Raw genomic sequence first — 20595 nt, forward strand, 5'->3', positions numbered from 1 at the left:
TCAGGGCTCCATCTCATCTCACATTACAGGGTTGGAAGGCAGGCAGACATTTTCCCCCATACTAGGTTTAGGGGGGCAGAAGTAAGCAATGTGAACACACACTCAGTTTGGTCCCCAAGCATGTTTAGGAGTCCAAGATATGACCTTGTTTTCTGTTCCTAAACAAGAATGCTACAGATAACCAAGCATATTTCTGTTATGCTACCAGGTTAATAATCCTGCTTTTAAATTTTGTATTTCTCTGTTTATTAATTACATTAAATAGAGCCTCACGAATGCAATTTTTTAACCAGCAAACCAGCCACTTTTTTCTGTAATTCATATTGTTTTATTGAAAAATACTTCTTTTAGGCATGAATGTGCATTTGTATGGCAGAGGAATCGGAAATTTCAATCTGCAGGGTAATGGTTATTGAGTGCTTCTCAGATAGCGTGCACAACCTTCTCCCAAACAAGCTATTCTCATGGCACCCCCTAATGGCTAATTCCTACATGCGAGAGCTACTCATGTGTTTTCCCCAGCTGAAACTAAGGTACAGCAGCCTTGCAGCTATTTTCAAGAATGGAAGGAAGCCAATTAAGAATGTAACTAATTGCCACATCAGGCACACAGACCAAAGATGAAGGACAGAGAAAAAGAAATCTCTAGCATGACTAGTTCTGTTTCTTAGCTAATCACATGGAAGAATTATTATTTGAAGAGCTACTGGATATTCCTTTTGCACTCAAAATGTTCAGACATTCATGGACATTTGGTTCCCTGGGGGCAACTAGCAGCAGCGCACCTTGTGCTGTTGCTAGTTGTCCCTGGGGAATGCCTATACCACATGTACTCTGGCATATGGAAAGTTACCCTGACTAGAGGAGGGGAGGCTGGGGCCAGCCCAGTGCTGGCCCCAGAAGCCTTATCTGGGGTCCTGGGAACCTACCAGGGCTGCAGCAGTGGTGATCCTGCTGCATAGAGCCTGGCCAACAGTGAAGTGTGGCTCCGGCTGGCCTGGATCCAGTTTTGGGCAGTACACACTGCTCCAACACGCACTATTCCACTATCCCCCACCCTGGCAGGGTTTTTTGGACCCCTGGGTATTCAGGGATCAAAAAAACCCTCTACACTGCTCCCCTGGAAAATGGAAAACAATGGAACAAAGAACATACTGCACAGACACACTCATCTGGATGTGGACAACATGTTCTGATCACCATTGCTATGCTTTAGCAAAGAACCTGAAAGATGAAGTGACCAAACTATTGTTTTCTTCAAGAACAGAAGGTGAATACAGCTTTAGTTACAGCTTTGCTAAATAATTACCTTCCAAGGGCCAGATCCTGGAAACAAAACTAGTGAATGCTGCAATGTTTGCAATACAGTATTTGCTATTTGAATGCTTCCCTTCGCTTAGAACAGAACAAAATGCAAGGTATCAAATCCCTTGTGTACCTTACAAATATTATCAAAGTAAGCTCTCTCTCAGATTTTTAAAACTTCATTCCAGACAAGAGTTATTTTTAATCCAATTAAAATGAAATCTTGTGTAAAATTTTGTTCATTGCAAAAATACATTTTGCACCTAAGAATGTGTAGAGACCCAAATAGTTTGGGTATTATAAAATATCAACAAGGCATCTCTATTTTGACTATCAGTATAGTGTTTTCCACTCCACAAGTGAAGCCTTTTTTAAAAACAAGGCTTTCAGCCATTGTTATTATTTTAAATTTCATTGTAGAAGACCAAATCTTATTCATTCTTCCTTTGCAGTAAGAGCAAAGTATTTCAAATACACTGCTGCCCTCTGCTGGAAAATATCTTTTAACTATGGAGTAACAATTCTATACCTTTCTGTTAGAGCTATCCATTTGACTTTTTTTCCTTGCACTTCATACTGTAGGTATGCAAGTGCAACTTGAATACCTTAAGCCCAGAAGCTACCTTTCTTGCAAATGAAACAACACACACTTATGCCTGGCCATACACTTATTACTAATCCAGCATATCCCAACTCAAATTCTGGTCCACCAATCAGCTCCAAGCACTCATCTCTAAAACATTCAACCCCATTCCACATTTTTCAATTTCTTAGCCAGGGAAATGTTTCAGCCATTCTTTCATATGTTCACATGTTTCAGACTCCTGGCTTTTGTAATCCTAGGACATTCTGTTCTACCTGCACTGCTTTAACAGGACTTCCAGCAACTTCCACATTACCACAAAAAGAAAAGACAAAAAAATCATGAGTCATGTCCCGGGGAAAAAAACAAAAAAAACCCCACACTAGTCATAGGCAGATTTTTAAATGATTTTAAAACAAGGAGTATTGAGGGATTACCTTTGTCCAAGCTAAAGAGCATTTTGGTTGCCTCTGGATCACATTTTCCAGCTTCTCTCAAACTATAGGGGCTAGAACTCTATTTCTTTTAATGAAAGCAGAGATTTTCATACAGTTACCTAACTCTAGTGCCTAGAGATTTAAGAAAAAGCAATCTTAAGACTTGCAATAACACAGTGACAAACAGCAGCATTGCTTCTGATCCATCTGCTATCACAGCATTCCTCATGGAGCTCATCTCTACCACCTGACTTAGCAAAAAAAAAAAAAAAAAAAAAAAGAGAGAACAAAATAAAACAAAGACAGAAACCATTTTCTTTCACATTCCAGTCTTCAGCTCAGTTCTGTTCACAGCTTCAGGTTCCTTTGTTGAATAAAGTACAGGTTCCTTAGTTTGCCCCTACACATTGTGATAAGCAGGAAGTGATCTATGCTCCTCTATACAGCCAACATTTCAGAGGCTTGTACCACAAAAGGTGTGTGCATGTAGACTGAGCAACATCTGTCCAGTAAAAAGCATTTGACCTACTGTAATGGGGTAGAATTTTAGTTTAAATTCTTGAACTATATAACCTCAGTGTTTAACAAAGGGAAACAGAGCCTCCACATCCCAGCCACTTCACATATAGGGCAGACAAGGCTGTGATTCTTCTTCTCTCATTGCAGTTTGGTATCTTATTATTGAAAAAGTGAAGATTTCAATTTTTCGCAGGCAAGTATGCTCTTTTAGAATGACAGCTGTCACCTTCCTGGGCATTCTCAGCAAGAGGCAAGAATCAAATAGCCATGGAAAAGTTACCCTTCCCTTCAGTCCAGCTAACTGCGTTAGCTCTGAGCTTTCCAATATAAGGGGATTTTCTTCATCGTGATATTCAACATATTAACCCAAGATACAACTAATGCCAAGCATTCAGAAGTTGAATCTAGCCTAGCCTAATCTCAAAAATGTTCTGAGATTAGTTTAAAAATAAGGAGAGGATTGAAAAATAAGTTTTGGGTCCTTCTTATTGATTTAATGGTTTTATTGTCTGAAGACACTTACGCTTTTCATTCTGGGCTTGTCAAAAAAAAAAATCTAGCTATGCGACTGTAAAGCAGGGGTGGGCAAAATATAGCCCACAGGCCAGATCTGGCCAGCCAGCGGATTTTGTCCAGCCCATGGTGGGTCCCTCGGCCCTGCCTGGCCCAGATACAGGGGTGGGCAGCCCAGGCTGTGGCATGTGCAGCAGAGCTGGGGCAGCACAGCAGCCAGACTCACTTCGCAGGAGCCCTGGCTCCTTCCTGCTGCTGCTGCCAGCCTCCACTGCCACTACTGGAACCGCTGCTGCCTCCCACTGCCAGTCTCCATGGCCACTGCTGCCTGAGCACCATGGCCCATCCACCCTGTACCCACCGCCATGGGCGCCGGATGGAGCAAGCGGACAGGGAATGGGGCTGCAGGTGTGTGGGGAGCAGCATCCAGCAGTGGGACAGGTGGGAACGGCTGGGATCATAGGGCTGTGACAGCATGGGGCTGGGGCCCAGGGCAGAGCCACAATCTGCTCTCCTCACACCCCTTCCCACAGAACTGGCACACATCACAGGGGCATGAGGGGAGCAGACAGTGACTCTGCCCCAGGTTCTGGCCCCATGCCATCACCGCCCTGAGATCCTCATCCCAGCCTCAGCCCCACCAGCTCCCAGATGCCACTTTTCACCCACCCATAACCCCATCCTATCCACACCCAGCTGAGCATGGGACAGAGCTACTTAGGGAGTTTTGGTACAGAGGTGCTAACCTGGTCCACAATAGTCCACTAAAACTCCCAAAGTGGCCCTTCAGCCCAAATAATTGCCCATCCCTGCTGTAAAGTAATTACAAAAGAATACTGCTTAACCCTAGGCCAATGATTCCCAACATTTTTTGCTGCAACCCTAAACTGGCAACCAGCAGGACCTCCCAACCTGGCGCCACAGGGGCTACTGGGAATGGAGTGTGGCAGCAGCGGCCCCTGGGCAGCGGGGCCATTTGTGTGAGGCACCCCCCCCCGGTGGGGGGGGGGGTGTGTGTGTGTGTACACATGTGCCCTTCACAACCCTAGTGAGGAACACCCACCCATGACCCTGATTTGGGTCATGCCCCAAGGTTGGGAACCAATGCCCTAGGCTCTAGCACAGGTTGGCAACTTATGACCCATGGGCCAGATCCTGTGAGCAAAGAAATTCTATCTGACCCAAACCAGGATGGCAGTAAGAGAAGTGGCCATAGTGACAGCCCACCATCAGATCAAGCTGTGTTAATTCAGTCCACCACTGCTAAAAGCTTATTACTCTAGAACACTATGTCTATTCATCACAAAGTAATAAAACAATGGAAGTCTGCAACATTTAAAAGGAGCTCAGGATTTTTGTCTGGTTATGTCAAGCAGGTAGACATCCTGGAGCTCATCATTACAGCTATAACTAGAAACTTCCAAAGAAGCCATCCACACAATGTTGCTACTTAAGGGACAATCACTGTTTCAATGTAACTGAGTATTCAAGTTACAGATCGCATACAATAATTAAAATGAAAGCCATTGCCTACAAGTTTTAATGATGCAAATTAATCAAATAGGTTCTTTTAAATCCTGACAGTAGGCAATAGCTGCTGTGTTAACTAATACATAAGTCTCTTGGAGTTTAAACTGCAGTGACTACCTCAAGTACCAAGATTGACTCAGAAGGCCAATTTCAAAGTTTTTGGATTAATTTATGACAGTTTGATTCTGGAAATACGCTATTAGAGAGGACTCTGGTTAAACTCTCACCCATTCTTTCAAAGTTCCCAATGCTACTGTCATAAATAGCATATTTGGGATAGGAAAAGGGGAAACCCACAAGTAAAGTAAGTCACCGCTCCTCTGACTTCACATCTTATAACGGGAATTTATTTCATAAAAGTTCCAGGGCAGAATAGTTCATAGCAATCCTCTTTCTGAATCTGCAGTCAGAAGAAAACTGACCAAGCTGCAAATTGGCATTACTGGTTAGCTCACCCAGTTTCAATCCATTTACCAATAGAGCTACAAGACAAAACTAACAGTCTGGTTTTGTGAACTATTTTTGTTGAAAACAAAAAACACTACTGCACAATGGAACAGTTGTAGAAATAAGCTTTACATTAAAGTAAATCAAATATAGTAAGCTACAAGAATGACAGTCTTCCCCACAAGATTGTGTAATTGTCTCGAGTAGTTGGAAAAATGTTACATTTTTATGGTTCTCCGAGTAAGGTAAAGATATAGCTCTCAGCGCCACTAAACTGGGTGCATACAAAAGCTCACTAGATATATTTTTTCTCACATCTAATAAAAGGTAAAAGCTCAAGACAGCAGAAAATGGGGTGGAGGGCAGGAAAGGCTCCCAAAAATTCCAAGCAAATGAAATGTACTGCTTAGAATTCAGCAGCTGCTTTCTGGTAATAAAAAGACCTCAACGTTAACACCTGTCCCTTCTTTTCTGTAATATGCCAGTATTTAAGAGATACAATTTCTTGTAATGCTGGTTATTATAAAATGAATATTCATTACTTGACAAACTAATTTAGTTCTGTTGTGCAAAGGTGGCAAGTCCAACTGTATTAATGCCAGTCCCCAATGCTTATTCAGTGAGGTGTTTGCATCAAATTAAAACCATCATCTCAACAATATCACCATTTCAGGTATATGAAAATGCCTAACTTATTAAACATTCAATTAGTTTTGACCTAGATATACATTTCGTTTCTAGTGTTCTCTTCCCTCTGAGTCATTCCCAATCTCTAAACTCAGTATGAACTACTCATGTGTGTCCACTGCATTGCTGAGTTCCAACTCCAAGAGTGATTTTCCATTTTATTCTGATCACTAAAAATATTTCCAATGGAAATAAGTAACTTAAATTTCTTTTTACCAAATATTATCACTTAATAGTCCATGCAGGGAGGCAGTTTTCTTACTTCTTTCTACCATTGTCTGCATGATGATGATAAAAGCTTCAAGCACTAAAAAAAATTTAGAGGTGTTAAGCAGATTATTCCCCAATATAAAATGTAAATAATATAATTATTCAATTAGTATTTCATTAGTAGGACCTAAGGTTACTATAAAATGTTAAAAACAGTATTTTCCCCCTATTTGCTTGGTGGATTTGACAGCTTTATCCAGAATCATTTTAAATGGAGGAAACAGGATTATAAAACCACAAAATTGCCATGGTGTTACAGGGCCACCTGTATTTAAATACCCAAATTTAATTATGATTTTTCCCCACTGTAACTAGGTTTCAAACAAACTGTTTCTTTAAACTCCTGAAGCAGTTTGCTCCTTTCCCTTTTAACCTAACATTGCCATTCTAGAGAATGAAATCCAGCCAAACAAAACTCCAACTAATGGCCTTAACCTAAGGGCAGACTCTTGCTCCACTGAATTCCCATTCATTCAGCAGCAGCAGGACTAAAACATACAAAACCCACTGCACTTCTATTCAGACTGAACCTGAATATTTTTAAAAGATAGTAAGTTTGAAAATGTATATTACTGGTACAATAATAGTGAGACTCACAAAATAAAAACACTGAAGCTCATCTTAAACAGCATCATCTATGGAAGATGACTAGTAAACACTGGTTGCTAATAACAGGAAATCTTTAACTAAAGATTAAGAAAATTCTTTAGAGACAAACCCTGTGCAGACAGATTAAAAATCTTACAAAGACTAGAATAAACTTTCCTACTGGATACTGTTCCTCAATATATTCATATCCAAAAGAGCTCAGTTCTGTTGAAACTCTTTTCCTCTATCTCTCTTGCCTTTTACCAGACCAAGTCAAAAGGACTTCTTAAAAAGAAGGTCTTTGGAAGTGCTGACTTGTAGCTATTTTCTCTCAACTTTCTAATCAGATCCACTGGTCTTCTAAGCTGGGTGGTTCATCTCACCACTGTAATTTTTCGGGCATCTAGGAGACCTACTGCATCACTACTTTCATAGGTGTGCTCTGAATGATTAAAATGCTGGCTGACCCTCCGTCTGACAGCCACCTGCACCACTGTGAGGTTACAAAGAGAAAGCAGATGGGGCAAGAGAGAGAGATGGGAGTTCTCATCTAAATGTTCACCCTTCACCCAGTTTCCATTTGAAAACTTCTTCGTCCTCCAGAAAAAGCTCAATAGTCAAAGATTTCTTTTTTGTTATTCAGTTCTTGGCCCTCAGCACACTATCCCCACATAACTATCTGATGGTGCCTTAAAGTAATGAGATGACAAAATGGAAGATGCAGAGTTTTATTACAAGTGAGAAGTTAACTTAATGAAACTGGAAGTCTTTTAGTATCATGCCAGAGAGTCTATTAAATCAGTTCTAGTGCGTGTTAAACAAGATTTTATGCTAAAGAGGCAAGTTATACTCTTATCACGCAAGCAAATTCAGAAAATATCTCAGTTCTACTCTTCACTACTGAAAATGCCAAAAGGGAGACAATTTATAAATTAGCTCTGTTACAAAAGTAATTTAGAATGACTAAATTAACAAAGTAGTATGCAACTGAGGGGGGAGTATATATTTATTACAAATTTTGTAAGATTATGCCTGTAAGGGACTAATATTTTCCCTGCTTTATGTTCAACTTTACATGATATCTAAACATGATTTAAACAAAACAGCAAGTACAAACATGTACATAAAGCAGGAGCAAGAAATGCTACATAAAGAGAAAAGATTAAGTCACCGTTTTGGGCACTGAGGCAACGTAATGACAAACTGTAGATGCATGGAATATTAAAATTACTTCAAGGCAGCTCCGATACCTATACTAGCTGTCATGCTATGGATCATTAGTTCCAGGCACTCCATGCCAAGTGCTGTTAAAACAGAAGAACTGATGACACACATCACTTTCCCCTCCTTGTCCCACAGACATTTGTACTTTCAGCATAAGGATTATTTCTTACAAGAAAGTCTCCTGAAAAGCATAAAAACAGGCACACTGGAAACTATAGTGAATTCAAGTTTTCATTAATGAATGTTAATATTGAGGCTTGTAAAAACTTAAAAGAATGTATCAATTCCACTAGTTGACAGCTTAAATTGAAAAACAGGTTTGAAAGTTAAACTGCATTTAGCAGATTTGTAATCTATTAGCCTCTATAGCAGCCTACAACATTTAAGGCTCACATATCTTAAAGACAAAAATAAATAAAAACAAAAGCAAAAGAAGTTGGTTTCAAGAAGCCAAGAGCAAAGATTCCCACCTGTGGTCTAAGGAGTATGCCTTTGTGGGTCCATGATGAACTAACATGAAACTGCATATGCATCTCTCAAAGGAACCTGTTCTCAGATTTTCAGAAAGTATTTAAGCCATAGCTTTTGGTAAAAAGCAATTCTTCAACTGGCTCTGAGGCCTCAAATTGTTAGAAGGAAAAGGTGGTGGTCTGCACGGTAATACAAAAAGCTCTAGAATGAAAACTATGGTCTAAGAACCCTTAGTCAAACTCATGGTGAACCCATTTTGGTATAAGATTTAAAAGACTTGGGTGAGGAGGAGAGGAGTTTGAGTCAGATTAAGTAAACTTTCACACATGCATTGCTGCCACCATATGGACAAAGTGTTGCAGTGCTCTGTACTCTTACTCCACATCTTACAGCTGCCTGCATCCTCAAGAAGAAAGGGAGCATCAGACAACCAGACTGTCCATTCTCAACACCGATTCACCAGACCACCAAAACAATTCCCTCCATCGTTATCCACCCTATCCTCCCAAAACAAAGCCATACTCTGCATACGTTATATGAAAGAAATAACATCCTTTCAAAACTTACTCAGGATCACCACCCAACCAAACCAAGTAGTGACAGCGCCTGTAAAGAAAGCAAATCTTCCCAGGACACCCCAAGATATTGGTGGGCAAAGTAGATGATGACACCTCTGGAAATTTCTTCCTCGCTAACCTACTTTTAGGAAAAAAGCATTGACAGCTGCAGATTCTTAGCATTTCCTAGCATCGAGTTCCTACTCCACAACAAGGCATGGTAAATTTAATGATTACTTTAACATGAGAAAAACAAAAAAACAAAACAAATTAAAAAACAAACAAACCCTGAGGTCTACGTGTACCTAACTAGACAGCAGCTGGCTATCAGTTCCCAGTTATCAACTACTCCAGACACACTTGCCAAAAAGGCCTAGTCCTCTATGGCTCCACTCTGTACCAGGTATAAAATAATGCAAGTTAAAGTTGGCGGAGTTTGTACCCCTTGACACCAACACTGCATTGGTAAAAATAACTACACAAAGCGCTGGACAATAAATATTCTGTTAATTTGTTATATACAATTATGAGCTTCCTATTTGAGAAAATTACACTGAAATCCACAGGTAGCCAGGTAATCCTTAATAAATACTGTTTGCACCATTCTTAGCCTTGTATTTTGGGTTCTAAAATGAAGCCACAAATTCCTGTATTTGTGGAATTTCTGTGCTTCTTAGGAAGGAAAATATTTCCTTGCTCCTTTATGTATAAGCTTTCTGAAAAAAAATAATGAAACGATACCTTGCATATCTTACTAACAGCTTGGCAGGGCACAGTAAGGAAGTAAAAAATGCCCCAAGCCTATCTGGAGATGGATCAACTTCAGGAACCAATCATTTTAACATCAATTACAACATTAATCATCTATGAATGTGTTAATAAAAGAATTGTTCCTTCTACCTGTTAATTTATTAAAATGTCAATTCTTTTGTCACTTGTGCAACAGTATATCCTACTGTCTAGAGAAAAGAAAAGGTATAAAGAACTTTACCTTTTTTGCTCTTTGTGCTATATTAGGTGTTCTAGTAAGAAGCTTTTCAATCAGGTATTCTCTATTCTGGAAAGAAAGGAAAAAGTATTCAGGGCATTACATCCAATGCAAAGGAGTGCAGACCAGTGACTCTGAACCAGGGCGTCTCACACCTAGGCTAGGGACAGAAATTACATGCAACCTGGTATAAGTTATCAGAAACCGGTTCAAATCTGTAACACAACAGGGCTAAATACAGATATTCAGGAGGTTAAATTGAGTCGAAAATGGCCACCTGATTTAAACTTTGCTCATCCTGGTGCCGACTTTACACGTACAGACCCAGTCTGAGTGACTCGCAATCAATCTAAACCTGTAACTGAACACAAGTCCATGCATGCAAACCAGTCTAAAAACTGCAGAACCCAAGATATACCTGGATCTAAGATATACCTGCATCTATGTAGTACCAGGCTCATTTGATTTGGGTCAAAACCAGTGCATGGAACTTCTGTACACTTCCCCTGGGCATCCCCAGGGCTGGAAAAACCTAGCCACTGGCCCCAGCCCAGAGGCTGTTCTTTTTACTCTCTCCTTCCCCTACATTGGTCTATTTTTGGCCCCCTGGTCCTTTGCTCAACTCCCAGCCAGCCCTCTCAATTCCCATCCCACAAGCTGCTCTGGATGCAGCTGCTTCTATCAGCATTTACCACTGCCAGAGCTGAGCAAATAAGTCCCGGAGGTGGGAGGGCAGGTAGGGATGGGGGTATAGGTTTGCTGGAGGTCCCACCCCACCAGACCCCACCCAACCTTTAGATCACACCTGCCCCCTCACCCCACCCACAGGGCATGCCTGACCCCTAATCCCCAGCAGACCCCCAATCCCCTTCAGCCTGCTAGACCCCCATCCCCCCAGCTAGCACCCCCACATCCTAATTTACGAAATATTGGGCCGCCATTTTCAATTAATTTAACCTCCCTCTAACATTCCCGAATGTCTGTACTTAGCCCAGAAGTTCAGTGCACAAGCTGCTTTCATAATGTCTCAAACCAGTTTACAATAAACCTGGATGGATGTAGTATTAGATGCAACTGATGTATATTAAATCCATTTATTGAACTTCTGTCCCAGATCCCCTCCAGATTCAAGTTAACTTACAGTCCCCCAGCATCCTAGGGTGCTTTGCAACTCCCCTGTAAACTCCTCCCCTCACAGGATGGGGAAGCTAACCTTAGCCGAAGCTGTCTGCTCCAGCAGATCAGGGAGGTGTGATCTAGCACCCCCACCCCGCTTTTGGCCCAGGCCCACTGCAGGCATGTGGCTGCATTTCCAGAATCAAAAATGAATGGCTGTTCACTTGCTTCTCAGTTCAATCTATGCAGCTTAGACTAACTTGCAAAGATGGAATCAATTCAGTCTCGGGCTTTTTGACTGTCTGTACTTAGTCCTACTGTGCAGGCCCCAGGTAAGGGGAGAAGCACTATAATATACAAATTCCTTTCTGACAATAATTTCTTGGGCACTACTCAGTTCGTAAGAGGTATGCCTCGAGTCCAAGAAAGCTGAGAACCACCGGTGCAGACATTTCATGCAGATTGTAAAATGGAGCAAATTGACTTGTACAGTTAAACATGTTTACCTTGGCTTTCTGGAAGAATTTGCATTTTAAAAGTTCTGCTGCTGTGGGCCTGAAAGATCAATACAAGATTAGAGCAGAAGACAAGTATCCCACGAATACTGTAAAAAAAATTAGTGAAATAGTATGTTTCTGTTGTACTTCTGAATGATTGCTGTGTAAATGGCAATGCTAGCTATCAAATTATTTTAAGATTAATGGTAGATGTGCACCTTCACTTAACACATTTAGTACAATAATGATGTGCCTAGATATTAATGACATGGAATACAATAAATATCCTGATAGTCTGACACTTTCCTTTATAATACATGCATACTGGATGATTGAACCAAGGTTTAAACAATTTCTTTTCATCCATGAGAACATAATATATGCTCCCCTAAATAACTTAATTCATGTGCCTAAACTCTACTCCAAATTAATCAGCTTCTACAGGTGAAAGGGTAATTTATTTTATTTTTTAAGAACAGTATCATCAAGTACTGGCAACTGCAGTTTTTTGGTGACGGAGATAGATGTTGACAAGGAACTAGACTGAGCTTTATCAATTTGCTTCATAAACCAACAAAAGCTGACAATTGTGCTTCTAGCCCCTGACTACAAGAAGAGCCCAAAGCAGTGGCCCAGTGGTCCAAATTTAATCCTTTCAGTTACCTATTCAGTGAACACCCACTTTCCCACCTAAATATATCAAGTTTGAAATCTACAACAATTTAACTCAAAAGAAGTTACCAGCTTCTTACCACAAAAGCTGCATATAAAGGTGTAGCCTGAAGGTGTTGCTCTTTCTAAAGGAGCTCCCTACTACTTAACTTCCAACTGATGTTAAAGCAAATACCTAATTAATACATATACCTGACTGCCAAGCAAAACGAGTCTAAGTGGGTTCTCCCGCATAAATAATTTCAGCAACAACAAAACTTTATATTTTTGGCCAAAACCAAAAATATTTTAATTTGAAAATGTTGCTTTGGTGCCTGAGGTAAACTGAGGTAAACAAATTAAATATTTTAATTTGAAAATGTTGCTTTGGTGCTTCAGGTGCTTCATTAACTAAGGCTCACTGGTCAAATAATACATATGATGAGGCATCAGTCTCTCACACAAGAGTCTTGAAACAGTAAGGTCATATGGTAAACATAAACTAAGCTATAGCCATCTTGGGTGTTCAGACCCAGGCCCAATCATTCTGAGCCAACTCTGAAGATTAGACAAACCTAAGTGGAAAGGCATCATGAGTGCTAGTACTCTGACATTTGCATATCGGCATGGGTAATACAGAATGAGTAACTCCTAAAAACTCCACTACCAACAGTAAACACTACCATATTAACTCAAACCCAAGATGAGAGTCTTTCTATCCCCATGTTAAACTGGGGAGGATGGAGCGGGGAACCTCATCTTGGTTCTGAATACAAGGCAGCAGGGGGGGCAGGTAGCTGCTGCAGCTCCTACTCCAGCTCTGGGCCCAGCTGTAACCTGGGGTCAGGGTCAGAGTCAGACCTGCAGCCACTGCCCACCTCGACTCCCTGGCTGCCTACCATCCAGCTCTGGCAGAGCTTCAATTTTGTGCCAGCCCAAGACAAGAATACGTAATTGCTCTGGCCCCAGCCCCACCCTGGTAGCATCAGCAACAATACGAGCAGCTGGCTCCAGGACTAGGCTGGAGCTGCCACCACTACAACAGCTGCTACATGTCCAGGCAGGAGCGGAAACAGCCATGTGTTCTGTGCCTCAAGCTGGAGTGGGGCTAGGGCTGGAGCTAAAGGGTTAACAGTGGCAGTGGACAGATCACCAATAATTAGGTTCTGTACAGGGAAAAACATCTACCACTCATCTTTATAAATGTTCCATGTATAGTTTCTAATTATCAGGTGATCTCAAATTCCAAGTTGATTTGTATTCAGGTAAAAATAGTATATTTTGGACTAAGAAAAGAATACTGTAACTTTTATATCTTAGCATGACAATTATGTTTATACACCAATATAATCTTGCCCTGAAAACAGCTGGTCTCTGTAGCCTAAAAACAGCTGGACTTCCTATAACACACTTCAATCTAAATCTTAAGCAGTCTACAAGTTGAAGGGTTGAGTTGAAAAGGATCAGAGTCCAGAGACTCAGATTTAAAGAGACAAACAGGCAGACTGTAAGAGGCTCTGGAATCTGAAAATAGTGCACATATGCCCCGAGACAAAAGAAAGTATCTAGAGAATGTCTGGAAATTAAGGTGTTTTCTTGTAGTTTACACTCTTTATTCCCTAACTATTCTTGGTGCTCCCTATTTTTCCTGCTCTCAGGTCCTAGACCCAATTCTGACTTACTGGAGCTAGAGATGAGAATAGGACATGCTACATCTAATTCACAATTATTTTATTCTGGGTTTTTATGTTATTGTGAGACCTGTGAAATCCAACTATATCATTGTACCGTAATTGGCCCCACTTTTCTTTACACAATTAGAATTTTATAATGCTAGTAATGAAACCCCCCAAAAAGGGGGGTTAAGTAGCATATTAACACCTTGGGGAATATGCTATTTACAGAAAGTGCTTCCTCCACAACTTCAACAAAAGCAAATCTACAAAATGGGTTTCGACAAAAATGACTACGATTAAAATGAAATGGGGGGGAAAAAATCACCCTGGAACTTTACTAGCAAGCTAGCAATGCAGACTTTTGGAAGGTTTTCATTATCTGGGTTTTTCTCAGGTGACAAAAACAGAGTAGAGTTATGCAGAGTGCACAGAAGCAGAGGAAATGCATAACCCTAAGTTAACACACAGCCTTCCCGTTGATTATATTACCTAAAACAAACAAAAAAACCCTTAATATTCCTGAATATTCTCTAAAGTAATCTTGTCACACAGCACATATAGCACATTCTACAGTTGGAAATGAGATCAGATCGTAAAAGGAAAAAAGAAATCTGTAACCATTTTCTGGAGGAGAGTCAAATGGACAGTATGTTTGGTTATTAACATCTCAGTTTGCTCCAGTTGTGTTGATCAGATGACCTACAGAAGTTGTGGAACTTGCTTTATTGGAAGTTTAAGTTCAGGGGAGACAAACATTTGTCCAGAATGGCAAGAATGGATATTCCTGCCTTGAGCAGGTGACTCAATGGCATTATGAAGTCCCTTCCAGTCCTATTTTTTTCTTTAAACAAATAGGTCGTAAAACATGGGTTTCTATAAGATATTACGATTTGTTGATTTCAAGTTAGCAGCTGTAAACTCTTCAAGGTAGGGACTCAATACAACAGTGAGCAGTGCTCAATACAGCAAAATATTTGCCACTAGCCTACTAAATCCACCAGTCTTGTGCATAACAAATGGTTGATGATAATTTTCCCCAGCTTAAAGACCAATGGCTGATATTTAAAAAGAATCTTTAAAATAATTAAATTTGGAGGACCTTAAAAAAATCAATTTTATACAATGACATACCTCTTGGAAGGGTCTTTTTGAAGGCATAGTGAAATAAGTTTTCTAAAGGATTTGCCATACTTTTTCATCATTTCTTTATCTTCTACACCTGTCTCTAAAGTGGGAGGGTCATTTTGCAATGTCAGCATTAACACCTGTAGTAAAACCGGAAAGGTAACAACATAAGTGTCTCAGTAAAATTAATACAGCAGAGTACTGTAGAAGAAACATGTATTTGACAATCAAACAATAATTTTAATGTTTTTCAAAATATCAAGTTACTACACAAAAATTTGCTTATGACAATTAGAATATATTAAAGAACGTCTTTGATTTAGGGGACTCATTTACTTATAAGTGTTTCACGTGACATCCGATTATGGCATCATTCCCTCTAAATCTGACAAATTATGGTCCCTGCCAGACATATAGATAAAGGTGAGATAGGAGCTAATGCATGATCTACATGTGGCAGGAACCGTGATCCCATCATGCCTTATTCCTGTTGCAGGGTAAGCCCAGAATCACGATCCAACGCTCCCCCTGCACCAACAAATACCAAGCTTCCATGGCTAGGAGCCTGAAGCTGATTTGGGCTCCTAGCTGGAGGGGCGCACTATGTGACCCTGAGGCTAGGAACCTGCAGCTGATGGGCTTGCAGCTGCAGGGGCGCAACATGAGCTCCCATAGTTGTGAGCCCCATCAGCTGCAGACTACAAGCCTTGGGGCACGTCATGTGCCCCTGCAGCTGGAAGTCCATATCAGCTGACATGACTCTCAACCACAGGCACATACGATGCACTGCCATGGCTAGGATCAGCTGTTGAAAGTCCTAGCCACAGGGGTGCATAGTGGACCCCCATGGCTAAGAGTTCCATCAGCTGCGGGTTCTGGGCTGCAGGAGCGCATAGTGCTCCCTGCTGCTGGGAGCCCTGGAAGTGCAAGGTGCGGCCCTGTGGCTGAGAGCCCCATCAGCAGAGAGTTCCCAGCCGCAGAAGTGCATGATGCAGCACCCCTGTGGCTGAGAGCCTGGATCAGCTGCAGGCTTGTGTGCCCCCATCAGCTGACAAGGCTCCCAGCCACAAAGGGATACCAGGCCACAGATTCACTTAATGGTGCAACAGGAATGAGGCACAAAGTTATTACACATTTTTTGTGGAAAAATGTTTGGCTTATTCCTTGTTTTACCATGCCATTAACTAACTATGTGGCAAGGTCACAATTTAACTAGTTAATCACATCTTAAGTGTAACATATGGTAGGGGCCATAAACCCACTTCATCATCTTAAGAATCTATGGGCTTCAGAAATAATGTATGTGTTATGCCAAAGGGTACCACCCAATAACAAAATATTCTATAACTATATATAATTTATAATACGGGTATATATATAAGCCAAGAGATAACTGGAGACAGAAAGAGAGAGAGAGAGAGAAAGATTGTACAAGTGACCCATACAAATTTACACAGCAAGTTGGCTATTAGTAGATACATGCCTAGGACAAAGATAGGATGGCAATAATAGAGGAAATTAAAATAGTCGTTGAAGGGTGAAATACAGAATTTGGATCATTGTTTCAGCTCCAGGTGAGGATAACAAAAAGCTTCATGAAATAGTAGGAGCAAAACATGCAAGCAACATGAAGTCAACACCAAGTAAGTTATGCAAACTTAACAGAAATTTAAGAAAGCACATTACCAGAAAAGTGCACTGCAATTAGCAAAACATGACAGGCCAAAGACATTTAATATAAAGGTTACTCAGAGAGTTAGATTAAACCTAAGCCTTTCACTTTAACATATGGTGCCTCTATATCCATAGTCTTATGATACCTAGCCAATTCCTACCCAGCCCTCAGCTAGGCAAGGAAGCAATCTTATACAGAGGGTTGTCTGGTATGTCCCAACAGCTGAAGCTCCCTCCCCAATGCTTAATCAATGACTGCCCCTTCTGCACCCTCTCTATGGGCAACCATCATACTAAACTGGTTAAGCCCATCATGCCATGCCTTTAAGCAGTTTTTCAGAAGAGATGATAGTTTCCTGCCTGTTCTATAGGGCCTGATGACAGCCCATGACCATAGAGGCAAATGACTTTTCTAAGCCAACACAGTTGAAAATTTCCTGGTGATCTGCATGTGGCACAGGATTTTCCATACTCTCCTTTACTCTTTTTGCAGTAGTCAGTCAGCTCTTCAGATAGGTGATTTCCCTGTGTTTTGAATCTTTCAGGAGAAGGACCTGCTTAAAAAACAGGTAATCAGCAGGTACCGTCACCAAGACAGATTGTTCCTGCACTTTTCCTCTTCTCAGGTATCAATGCATACATGCTTATTCTGTTGAAATGCCATACTATGGATAGAAAAATCATCTGCACTATCATCTGCATGTCTGCACTATTTTTCTGGTCCCTCTGTGGTGTCACATTAATTCTTTTTTCAAGCATCCTAGGCAGTCTGAAAAGGTTGTGTAAAGAAGACTAGTACATACAGGATACGTCTACACAGGACACAAAGTGCAGTAGACTAATTCTACTGTGCATTAGCGTGTCACCGCAAAAGCCATGCAAATGCGCTAATAAGCAGCAGAATTAATCTACTTTGCATTAGTGTCACCTAAAAGACATGCACCGGAACTATCATGCAGTAGCGCCAATTACTGCACATTAAGTTTATTACCTGTAATAAAGTCTTTTACCTGCATCTTAGTAAGAAAACTGTTAAATAAGAAGGTTTGTGAATGAAAATTGAGGTAGTAAAAGCTCTTTATCTAATGGCTTTAGAGCAGATGAGTTAAGGGCAGGAAAACAACTATTAAAAATTGCAGTAATGACTGTGGGCGCATCTACACATGCATTAATGCACTGCGATTACTGCGCATTAAGTTTAGTACCTGTAATAACATAACTAAACTATACAATAATGTGCTAATAAGCAGTAGAATTAGTCTACCACGCATTAGTGTCACCTAAAAGATATGCAACCAGTGATACTGTGCAGTAGCACCAATTACTGCACACTAAGTTTATTACCTGTAATTACCTTAACTCATCTGCTCTAAAGCCATTAGATAAAGAGCTTTTACTACCTCAATTTTCATTCACAAACCTTCTTATTTAACAAAGGTTTCCTACTAAGATACATATTACACTGTTCTGTTCACAGAAAAGGATCAAAGTCAAGGACTTACTTAAGTTAAATTAAAGTTCAGGTACAATGTAGCTATTTATTAAGGTATAACAGAGAACATTTAACTAATTAGTCATTAATTGATCAACTTGAAGAAATATTTTAATTTTTGTAGTAAATTCTAAAAATCTGCATGCAAGCCTTCAAGTTTGCCAAATTTAAAAATCATTTACAGCTACTTTCTCCCATCTTTAAGAATAAATAATAGCTTAATAAATTTGACATTTTATATGATTGTTTATTTAAGGACTTAAAAGTTTTTTACATGCAAAAAACTTATTTAAAAAACCATGAAGTTTCATCACTTTTTGATAGACTAACAGTAATAAAGCACAATTACATTCCAAAGTGGCACCATACAAGCACCCCTGACATGTACTTCCTTAAAGACTTGTACTCTCAGAAATGACCAACACTGCAGTATTTGGTATGGGTTCAACGTACTCCCAAGACTGTAAAACTCTTTAGAGATTAAGTTAGATTCTATTCAGGCTGCACAATAGGATTGTAAACTATATTCTGTTTACTACTGACATAGAAGACAGGACCTTCCTATGTCAGGTGGGCCACAACACCCCTCCAGTTAAGAAAATAAATGTAATAATACTGCTACTTGCATAAAATTTGTTCAGAAGTGTAAGAGGCACATATGATATCCTTCAGAAACCAGCTCTGTCATTGTGGAGCTAAGTATATATTACCAAAACTTGTTCAATAAGAGAGGCAAAGGAAGACCAAACAAACAACCCAAGCATGCCATCTCCTAGTTCTCTGCTACTTTAGAGAATGATTTTTTAAGGATTCAAAGAGAAATGCCAGAAACATAAGCAGTGCAATGAACCAGAATTCTATTTACATAATGTTAAAAATTATAGATGCTTTCTAATGGTAATTACTTTCATTGGAGGATATTTGTGGTAAGGTGCAGCTCCTGTTGCTAATTCAATGGCAGTTATTCCAAAACTCCACATATCAGCCTTGAAGTCATAACCTCTCACCTATTGCAGGGCAAAAAAAAAAAAATAGTTTTAATGTAACGTTACATATTCTAGAAATCATCACAAAATCAGTTAATAAATCATGAGGATACCTGCTCCATGACTTCAGGTGCCATCCAACATGGGGTACCAACAAACGTTTTTCTTACTTTGTTACGAGTAACATCACCTCCTGTTGCTAAAAAAGCACTAACACCAAAATCTGGAAGAAAAGGTGGGGCGGGGGGCAGGGGAGAGAAGAGGAAAGGCCAAATGAATTATGAACTACCAGTACCAAAACAGAAACAATTTTTTTTTAATTAGTCCAGTCATTGAGTTCTAAATTCAGTTGCAAAGTTGACCTTTTCACTATTTCTGAAACGCTGCAGACATGTAATTTAGCAATGTCACCGTCATAAAATACCTGCTTTTAACCAGACAGTTTCCAAAATGTAAGGCAAACTGGAAAGGCAGAATGGAGTCAGTGGCCTGGCTAGGTTGGAGAGGCATCCACTCAACATGTGGACCAGCCTTGTTTACACTTTTTGCTCCCTTTTCTGCTGCAGGCATAGAAAACCTAGGTAACACTACTGTCACTGAAGCGGATTTCCAAATGAGCCCCTTCCATTTCAGACTTGCTTAGTATGCTGAATAGGATTTGATGAGGAGAATATTTAGATCTATTACGATCTGTACTCCAAAGGAACTAGATCTACAAAAGGATCATTGTACACCAATTTAAATTTGTACTTTGTTGTCACCATTTTCCATTTCTAATTTTTAAATCTTTTCTGGATTTGCTTATTTTTCAGAAGTTCTCCTCAATTTTGATAAAATCAAGATATATATAGATATATAGATACACACACACACACACACACACACACACGCCAACTGCCCATCAAGAATGATGAGGGGGAGCGGGTGGGGATGGAGCCCTGTACCCTCCCCCTGTCTGGGCCTGTTTCCCGCTTCCCTTCTGCTGCTTGGGGTCCGGCCCCCCTCCCCCGCAGCAGCACGGGGAGGGGAGGAGCAGGCCCAGGCCTGATGCAGAGGAAAACTGGACCATAGGGTGGGGAGAAGCTGGCACACCACGGCTGGGGTGGGGGGAGAGCTGTGGGCCTGGGATGACCTGGAGTCAGCAAAGGGATGGAAGGAGAGGGCTTGGGGCCGACCTGAGGGAGGTGGGGCAGGGTAGGAAAGGAATGGACCTGGGCCCAAGGTGGGGGAGGAGGCCCGCTCCTCCTCTTCCCCCGCTG

At 40.6% G+C, this 20595-nt stretch overlaps 1 protein-coding gene across 1 annotated transcript in view; it reads right to left on the minus strand.

Moving 5' to 3' along the window:
* Positions 1-20595, minus strand: part of STK39 (serine/threonine kinase 39) — a 157613-nt gene that overhangs the window by 113059 nt on the left and 23959 nt on the right. The window contains exons 5-9 of the mRNA XM_025206469.1: positions 19450-19559; positions 19256-19357; positions 15191-15324; positions 11742-11790; positions 10123-10188 (exon numbers count right to left, since the gene is read on the minus strand). Coding sequence (XP_025062254.1) covers positions 10123-10188; positions 11742-11790; positions 15191-15324; positions 19256-19357; positions 19450-19559 — 461 coding nt within the window. The remainder of the gene's footprint in view (positions 1-10122; positions 10189-11741; positions 11791-15190; positions 15325-19255; positions 19358-19449; positions 19560-20595) is intronic.

This window comes from Alligator sinensis, unplaced genomic scaffold (assembly GCF_000455745.1).
Source record: "Alligator sinensis unplaced genomic scaffold, ASM45574v1 scaffold143_1, whole genome shotgun sequence".
In the NCBI taxonomy this organism is placed as follows: domain Eukaryota; kingdom Metazoa; phylum Chordata; order Crocodylia; family Alligatoridae; genus Alligator; species Alligator sinensis.